This window comes from Etheostoma spectabile, chromosome 3, assembly GCF_008692095.1.
Source record: "Etheostoma spectabile isolate EspeVRDwgs_2016 chromosome 3, UIUC_Espe_1.0, whole genome shotgun sequence".
NCBI lineage: Eukaryota > Metazoa > Chordata > Actinopteri > Perciformes > Percidae > Etheostoma > Etheostoma spectabile.
This window is the reverse complement of record NC_045735.1, coordinates 25921690-25931161: the sequence shown is the minus strand read 5'-3', so window position 1 is coordinate 25931161 and position 9472 is coordinate 25921690. Positions and strand designations below refer to the sequence as shown.

The 9472-nt window shown below is 38.9% G+C and overlaps 2 protein-coding genes across 3 annotated transcripts in view; both read left to right on the top strand.

Annotated features, from left to right (window-relative positions):
- LOC116683424 (histone acetyltransferase KAT6B) overlaps positions 1-2042 on the top strand; it is a 6403-nt gene extending 4361 nt beyond the window's left edge. Inside the window, exon 6 of the mRNA XM_032509879.1 lies at positions 1194-2042. Within this exon, the coding sequence (XP_032365770.1) occupies positions 1194-1217 (24 nt within the window). The 3' untranslated portion in view covers positions 1218-2042. The remainder of the gene's footprint in view (positions 1-1193) is intronic.
- Positions 2043-2442: 400 nt separating this feature from the next.
- On the top strand, positions 2443-6850 carry nrgnb (neurogranin (protein kinase C substrate, RC3) b). Of its 2 annotated transcripts, none has more exons than XM_032509883.1 (3): positions 2443-2897; positions 4241-4442; positions 5878-6850. In XM_032509883.1, the coding sequence occupies exons 1-3, from the start codon at positions 2883-2885 to the stop codon at positions 5931-5933; spliced, it is 273 nt and encodes a 90-aa protein (XP_032365774.1). In that variant the 5' UTR covers positions 2443-2882; the 3' UTR covers positions 5934-6850. The 2 variants fall into 2 exon arrangements, with proteins under 2 accessions (XP_032365774.1, XP_032365775.1); XM_032509884.1 differs by having other exon boundaries at positions 2630-2897; positions 4241-4396.
- Positions 6851-9472: the final 2622 nt, after the last annotated feature.

Genomic DNA, 9472 nt, shown 5'->3' with positions numbered 1-9472 from the left:
GATCTTAATGCCTTAATTCAAACAAATTAGGAAAATCCAACCTTTCAAGGACACCAAATTTCTTTGTGAATAATGTATTGTGAATAAATAAATGTTCTTTCTGAAAATACAGGGGGCATAAGTATACACACATAAATCTCCATAGAGTCAGGAAGATTGTTCTGTTTAAAGGCCAGTTATTTCATGGATCCAAGATACTATGCATCCTAATAAAGTTCCCTTGGCCTTTGGAATTCAAATAATCATCATCTCATACCCTTCACCATACTTAGAGATTAGCATGATGTTATTTCAGTTAGCTTAATAGCTGGTTTTATTTGCATTGAGAGATGATCTTATGGAAAGTCCCCCATGCCAATCTCTAGGTATGGTGAAGGGTATGTGATGATGTGGGGCTGTTTTAATTCCAAAGACCAAGGGAACTTTGTCAGGATGCATAGTATCCTGGATCCGTTAAATAACTGGCTTTTAAAAATTTTAAATTTAAAATGTGCCTGCTTCTATGGGAATTTAACATAGGGGTGTGTATATTTATGCCCCTATATTTTCAAGAAGAACATTTATTAATTTAAAATATATTATTCATTCACAGAGAAAATTGGTGTCCTTAATTAAGGCATTAAGATCAATTTCCAAAAGATGTTTTTTTATTCCTTTTTTTAATCAACTTAAGCATGGGTGTGTAAACTTTCTCAAGCCACTGTATGCATCAGTAATGCCTCATATTTCACACAATTGTATACACCTTAACATTATAGATGAATATTTATGCATTGAGGAAATAGCTCTGATAGTTTACCATTTATGGCCATAACTTGTATGATTTAAATATAATCGAGGCTGTTGCCACTCACCACATCTCCTCCACTTGTATCAGCAGGCTGAGAATAAATCTTCTTACAGTTTCAGACATAGGTGTCTTTAGCTTTAGTCTGCTCTGCTCCCATTCCTGTCTCAGGTAGCCTATATAAATAAACCCTTCAAGGACGAGTCTGATCAACAGTGCCCCTCTTTTTTTCCTGTGGACCCTCTAGGGATAGGTGATTGAAAATAGTTCATTTTCTGGATGGCGGTTCCTCCAAGAAACTTTGAATGTCATCAAGAAGGTTACAATTGAAATCATCTTAACTGAAATGTGCAGAAATGGTAGTTTGAGTCTCAAAGTTCACCATAAACTGTGTCTTTGTTCATAGGGGCGTGTTCCTGATGCCGTTTGAGGCCTTTGCTCTGACACATGCTCATAAAACTGTAATACTGCTGCTTTTGTCAGTTCTATTTTCAATCTCCTCATGGGAGCCACCGCAGCCTTCACAGATTGGAACTTCCTTCAGTAATCTGTCATCATATAAGACCGACTGGACAATTTGTCTTGTGAATTAAGGCCTTTAACATTTTTACTGCTGTCACAGTTAGCCCTGTCTGATATGTCTGGACCAACAGGACTCCAAACACACACAGAGGGGAGTGTAGGAAGGGGTACTAAGTGTGTTACCATGGTAACCCCTTACCATCCTGCTCCCTCTTAGTGCCGTCATGGAATTAATAGGAGGTGGTGATGTTGATAGTTGCTAGGCACCATCTCTATCAGCAATCTACCTTAATAGCAGTTTTTAACTGACTGATTAAACAGTAAAACAGCACTTTGTGTACTTTTACGTACAAAACATACAACGGCTGAAGTGATTTCAGTTGAATCAAAGCTACCATATACGGTACAATATTGAGACCATCTATTCTAACAGTGACTTAGCTGATGTATCTTAGATGCTTTATCTATTCTTTTTATTTTTATTTCTATGTCTTTAATTCACCGTTTACTGGTGCCTGCAATGATGTTCCTACACCCTTATCTTTGTTGGAGAATAAAAACTATTATATATAATAAAAGATATACATTAATGATTAGGCTTATATCAGCAGACTAACTACCATGATTGAGTACAGTAAGATGAATTACACAGTGGTGAAGGTTCCTTCAGATTAACAGTGATTTGATCGATATAGCAAGTCAGCTTTGTGAAATTAGGCGTGAGGATAACTTAACATATTGTTTGAATGGGTAGAAAACCAGCAGGAGAGCGTTACTGTCATAACTCAGATAAATGGATGTTTTCTGTTTCCCTCTCCGTCTTGTCTCTGAGGCTGGCAGAGGCGTGTGGGCGGCCATACCAGCTGGGATCAGAGGGATGGAGAGGGTTGTTAGCTCACTCTGCCTCTAATAAATGTATAACACCTCTGAGTGTAAAACAGTCCAAGATGCTTACACTGTTTTATTTTCATGCTATTAAGAGAATTTAAAGTCAGCATTTATTGTTTATGACCATCTGGCTGTTTACACAGTATTTCTAAGTTAGTCATCATTTGTGGAGTTTAGTGTAACACTGCAACTTGTGAATTTTTATGATGCTCAGTCTATGTGATCCTAATTTATATCCAGACTGTATAGTTCATCATTTGCACGTGTTTTAAAACGGTCAAACTTGAAATCACTGAAATAATCTACACATTTAATATGTTTCAGTTACTTTTCTTTAGTCTTTAGGTTGTTGGGCTGTGCTCGCTGAATGTTAATGTGAACACAGTAGGCCAGCAGCTTTAATGGGACTGAAAAGATGGAATGCATGCTGTCATGTTTGTAGGAGGTCTCTCTTTCCCTCCCTCCCTCTTATTCTCTTCCTCTCCCTCCGACTGTATGTCTCTCTCTCACTCTGTGCATGAGCGGGTGTTTCTGAACATACAGTGATTTTTAGTAAGAGCCAGTGAGGCATCTGTTTTGTACCAGAGACACATTTAAAGAGAGCTTTGCTTGGTCCACATAGAACTCGAGGCATTCAAGTCATAGTAGGTCACCTGAAGACTGAAGTCGTCTCTGAGAGTAAGAAATGGACTGTCACAACGTAAGTAGAAGCTTCAGACTAACTTTTTAAAATAAATTCATGTATTTCATTTTTAACCACTCATCAGTTTGGTTAATTGTGTAATACAGTTAGTTAGTTACTTATGGTATTTGATAGTGTTTGCTTGCCCTCCACCTGCATACTGCCATGTGTGTTTTTGTCCTTTTTACTAGAGTAAAATATATTATGTTAACCATTTGAATAAGTGTGACTCACACATGGTACATTCTTCGCAGAAGATGACGAAATGAAGTCATATGTTGCACAGTTTTCAAGCTATTTTTGTGGATTTGCTGTTAAGTGGATAATATTAGAGATTTGCATCAAAATATTTCAAATCAATTTCTGTCAGCACAAGTCGAAAGACCCTGAGGAAATAAAAATAATAAGACCTTAGAAGGTGTGTAGCCAGCCAATTTCAGTGCAGCCCTCCTGTATCTCTGCTGCAAAAAAAACTGGATTCTGGCTGCACAGTGAGCAGTCAGACAGAGAGGCTAATGAATGCTGGCTGAACAGGTGGGTGGTCACACTCCTACACTGGAGGGGTTTCACTGGAGACATGATGCACTGCTTTACCAAAGCAGTGGGATGACAGTGGGCTCGTTCTGTGGGTTGCCTTTGTATGAAATGTCAATCTGTTTCAATAAGCAAAGCACGGGGTGTAGCTGATATGTGTTTACCACAAAATTTGAATTGGTGTTTACATAACTTGTCGACAGCCTTGGCACTTTTCTCTTGACACTTTATGACAAGCCAGAATTTCTCTTCCGCACACCCCCATGTTTCCTTTGGGACAGTGGATGCTGTACTTTCAGTCACTAAACGAACTGCTGGTGTTGACTACAGTAGTATTTTCGCTGGATCATCCTTTTTTGGCCCAGATTACAGAGAAATTATTAAATTATTGTTATTTTGTGCACATTTGTCACTTGTTTCTTATTCATTTGGGAATTTATTTAGTATGTCATCTAAATGTGCAGTTTTATATATTTTTTTAAAACAGTTTTAGTGGTAAAAAGAAGAAACACAGCCGACAATGATGATTCATTACAGAAAAGGCTGACTCAAACATCAGTGAATTATATGACAAGAGGAGAGGAAAAAAAAGGCGATGTGGGTTAGTGACCAACTGAGAGCCCCGTTAAAGTCATGTAATAAGGGTGAGCCACTCTGCAACAAGCGCACATTCCTCACCGTCTAATGGCGTGTACAGTTAACAACATATGGTATCACAATCTGTTGAGGGTTAGATTCTTCCACCCATGTTCAAGGGGGAAAAAACACCTTCATATGATCATGTAATATGCTGCCCTTCTGTGATAGACTTCTGATCCTTTCTGCAGGAGGAGTGCAGCCGGCCCCAGGAGGAAGAGGACATCATGGACATCCCTCTGGATGACCCCGAGGCCAACAGGGCTGCTGCCAAGATCCAGGCTGGCTTCCGTGGGCACATGACCCGTAAGAAGATGAAGCCGGAGGACAAAGCAGAAGGGGAGGAGGTGAGCAGCACTGGGGATGTGCTCAACGGCAGTGAGGGGGGCACAGGTCAGTGGTGTAGAACCATGGGATAAGGTCTCATAATGCCTTCAGAGAGGGCATTATGGCTGATGACTGTAAGGATGGTAACGGATCCTCCCATCAGGAGCTGTAACCACAGTAGGTGACGGAGGGTAAGCAATGGAGAGCATAAGTTGCTTATTTGACCGTAAACAGACCTAGAGTTAGAACAATTCAAGATTCTATATAAAGAAAATAACTATTAAAGCATAGTTGGATGTTCTGCATGGTGTTGGTTGAGCATAAGATTTTTTCAGGTGTCCCATAATAAGATGTTCCAGGGAAAATGTGACCTTTTCTCAGAGCCGAACGCATAATGCAAGAGCACAAACTGATTTACCGTTATACTCAGGAGGAGAAACCATTTAAAAGCTATACATAATTAAATACACCTATTAGAAGCCCTTATGGGTTATCCCAAGTGTCATTACTGCAATACATAACCGAGTGACTCATTTAATTACCCATGCAGTCTCCGGCGACAGATGATGGAATATCTCAATTAATAACTCTCTTAAAGGGGTTATAAATCAATCTCTTGATATATGTATTGTTAAATCACTGGAGAGATAAGGTGTATGTCAGAGTTCAGTTCACCTGGAACATCGTCAAGTTTCATTCTCCCAATCGTAAACATGTTTTCCTAGTTTGTATTTTATACAACTGGGGACACGGAAATGGTTTCAGTTTTCTCAGTTTTTAGTCCAAAAATGGTTTGCTGTTTTCTCTTGAGGAGAGGAAACACTTAGATTAGATTTTATGCTTTTTATCTCTGAAAAGGAAAAAAGAACACAAAGTCATTGTGGTATAAGTTGTACTAAGAACTAACAAGTAAGACAAAGCTTTAGATTCCCAGCCCTCAAAATGTCACTTTTTCCTATAAGACAAAGCAGCTTTTTCTTTGGGGATGTGGCTGACACAAGGGATGCTCTTCAATGATTCTCCTCAACCCAGTTGCTGGCTGCCTTGCATCCTTATGTAGGATATGTATTTATAGCTCCAGGTGCATTAGGTGCAGGATATGCTTCTTAAGGCCGAGCAAAATTAATGGACCTGTCGGACTGGAACCATGCATTCCCTCCCATTGGGGGAGACCCCCTTTTCACAATAGAATTGGTTTTTTTGAGCTTATCTGTAATGTAAGCCATGTACTTAGCATTACAAAACACGTCAAAACTTGAATTAATACAAACAGATATTTGCGTGATGGAAAGTTTCACCTCCTTTGAAAATGAATTCTCCTTAAGCAGCAACTCCATATCAAGTTTTCTTCAAGTGTGTTTTTATAATAGATCCACCCACAAGTATCCGCACAGTTTGTGACTATGCATTAGAGCCTTTAACCTTGACGATAAGAGCATTAACAGAAACAGTTTTTTCCAGGCTCTGTATTTAACTACGCCTTGCCTGTTTCTGTTTTTAGAGACAGGAGGATCGAGGGCAGTAGAGAGAGACGACACATCTGTGCCAGAGCAGTGACGCCTCTGTCCTGACCTGGATGAAGAGAAAGAGGGGAAGCAAGGTAGCGAGAGATGGCTAACATAAGCTGGCTGGGCTGGCTTTCAGGCACACCTTTTTACCCCAGGAGTCTTTTTTTTTTCAACACAAATTAGCAGTAGAGAATGAACCGACAGTTTTGAGGGTGTGATGTGAATTTTTATGTGAACTTCAACACTCCTTTTCTGCTTCTTCAGCAGTCTCATCAGTACGGATGTCTTTGACCCAGAATTTGCAACTCACTGCATGTACTTGTGAAACTTCTGGTAGTGTGCTAGCTTTTAGATGATGATCTGTGAATGTGATAAATGAATGTCCTCTAAATGCTAAACAGGGCTTATTGTTGGATGGATCAGTTCATACCATCTGTGTACAAACCTGGTAAGCACCTGCTTTAGACTTTGCGTATTTAGTGGCTTAAATTATTTGTTATTTTGCATTGTTAATGATGTGCTTGTATCTCAACTTAAATTTACCTATTTGACTTGCTTACAAAAAGTATTAAAACATCAGAGAAGTAGCTATGTATACTCTATTAAGTTACTTAATCCAGATTGCACCTCAATTTTCTTTTTTCATCACATTATAAGTATGTTCTCTTTTCACCTATTCAAGCATTTTCTATAAATCTGATCTTCCAGAACAGTAAGCATGCAGTGATATGTTACCACTTTTATTTTTCTCCAGATGCATTTGGTACAGCTTTCCTTTAAGGCATTACTTCAATATGCTCTGTTGTTGTGTTGGTGGATTTGACTTGTTTGACATATGTTAAATCAGGTGTGTGAAATTAATTATCATAGTTTGCGGAGTTATCATGCTAACTAAATGACTAGTACCTTGCTGAACTTTGCTGTAGAGTCATGTCATTACACTAATAAATCCACCTTAAATATACAGTGAAATGTCTGTTTTAAACTTGTTTGTTTCAAACTAACCTTTTACGTCGTCTGTCACTTCCATTTCTATTCCTCAATGGTAAAGTTAAGATTTTTGTGCAACATTACAGCAGCCAAAGATGCCCTTTTTTCTTTTGTCTCTGCAACGTAAGCAAGGCTGCTAATTAGAGAGAGCGGTTTCCATGAAGCTAAAGCAATGCTTTGTCTCCCGTGTGGCTCTCTTGCACAAGGAATCCCATGAATAATTCATTCCATAAAACTGTGCATTTCTCATTTTACAACTGCCAATTACACTAGACAAATTAGTTGGGGTTTTACTCTTACTAATAGATATTTGATAGGGCTGTTTAAATAACGAGATTGTGTGCATTGGATGCATTAAATTATAAAACGTTTTCATCCTATCAACAGTGCATTGTTATGAAGAGCTACACCACTGAGGGATGTGCGCACATGTTGGATATTTGGCCATACCTTTTTTATATATCTATTTTTATTGCAATAAGGCTGTTTAAATCACCAGAGAAGCAACGCAATTTGTGCTTCATCTTACTTTGCTTCATGAGAAACAGGCTAGAGCATCTTCAGTCTCCTAGTGCTCCCACTCAGCCCACCTACACACATCTGAGCCATACAGCACTCACACTGCACAAACTCAAACTGCACATGCATTCTCACACAGGAAAAACACAACCCATAGTTTAGTATGCAGATCCCACTCAAGTCACTCATTCGCTCTCGTGCACACATACACAGGCGTTGCTGATTGTGTCACCAGCTGTAGAGATAGGACAGTCAACACGAGTCTTGCTCTCTGTGGTTTTTGCAAACAGAGTGCAAACCACTTCCTTCTCAGGCTGACATTCCTCCTCCGCCACACTCTCATAAACATCCTCTATGGGTTTTATATGGACCGATTCTCTCTTTCTCCTACTCAGTCCCAGAGGTGCCATGGCCATGTTCTCCTGTCTCTTTAATGACTGTGGGTGAACAATCAATATTCTGCACACCTTTAAACATAGCACAACACCCACTTTGTGTTGTAGATTGAATTCTGAGAGTGAGGAAAAAGACAGGTTTCCACAAACAAACATCCTTATGTGAGTCAACTGAGTCATGTGAGAGTGCGAGTTTGTGAAGCGCGGCCTTAAACTTGCCACGGTGAAACAAAAATTGATAGCACTGTCTCTTTTAAGCTGAACATGGGCTATTTTAAGAGTATCGCGTGTGTAAGATCTGCTTGCTTGGTTTGTGCTGTTTCTCAGACGGCTTGTCAGAGAGAAAAGATCTTTCTGGTCTCCTGGGTGATAATTAGATATGAATCATCCAAAAGAAAACAGCAGGGGGCGCAATTATCTGATTTCCAGTGGTTGTGCCACTGCCCACTGGCATCACTATCTTAGGAGAAACAGTATCTTTAATACCAAGTAAGTTCTACAGTTTAGCAGTATTGAAATAACTTAAATGTTGCAGCTGCGTAAACAACTCCTGATAGATCCCCATAAGTTACACTGTAAGATAAAGGAATCACAGTCAAAATATGTGATATCGCGGCATCACGGTGTATCACATTGTAAAGATACATTTTGTCAAATGTGTATATCTGAGTCACATGGGATGACATCAGGGTTGTTGTGGATCAAACATGATAATGGTTTCTGGGATAACACAAGCACCCAAACTGACTGAGACACACAGGCCCCGCCTGTGCTCCTCTCTCTTCCTGTATTGAGTGAAAAGAGTCCCCATTGATTCAGAGTGTGTGTTAGAAGATCAGAGGAAGAGGGAGGTGCTGCTTTTATCGAGGGCAGAGGTGGAGGGGAGAGGTTTGGCTTTGATGGGCCACTACACAGGAGCCTGAGCTCTGGGGGAGTGGTGGTGAACAGCAGCCGCTCCTACATTCCTGGAGTTTTCTATTAACCATGATTCCTCCCACGCATAAAACCTCCATTTGTTGTCAAAGAAAATGCTCAAAAAAATCTATGCATACAAGCCTTAATTTCCTGAACACATTGGAACACAGATCAAATGACAGAGGTAACATATATATATATATATCTATATATATATATATATATATATCAGTTGAATACTTTCGATTAATTTGGGTATTTTATTAGATTTTATTGAATTTGAAAAGAAATGTATAGAAGTTTGAAAGAGTGACAAAAATCTCGCAAACATGACATGAACGTGGGAAAAAAAGAAGAAAAAAAAGAAGAGACATCAGAAAAAGTGACAAAAAAGTCAGAAAAAGCTTCAAAAACTTGATTTAAAAAGAACAATAAAAGAAAAAGAAATCGACTAAGACATTGGAAAAAGTGACCAAAAAAGCTTCAAAACATAAAAAAAAAAAAAAAAAAATGACTAAAACATTGAAATAAAAAAGGTTTTAATTTGGACCCAGACTGACAAAAAGCTGCGTGGTCGACAGGAAGACAACACGAGGGTAAATAGTCAACTGTTAAAAACACAACCAATGAAATGCTGATTTATATTATTTACTAATTATTAGTAATATTATAATTTATTTAATGGGTTTATACCAATTGTTTCTACTGAACCCTAAGGCCATTTCTATAGTTCATTGTCCGTCTGGATTTATTTTATAAAAAAGCTTGT

Bases quoted from the DNA above. Each gene is read 5' to 3' on its own strand.
- nrgnb (XM_032509883.1), top strand. The intron at 4,443-5,877 runs GTCAGTGGTGTA...TTCTGTTTTTAG, and splicing joins CGGCAGTGAGGGGGGCACAG to AGACAGGAGGATCGAGGGCA.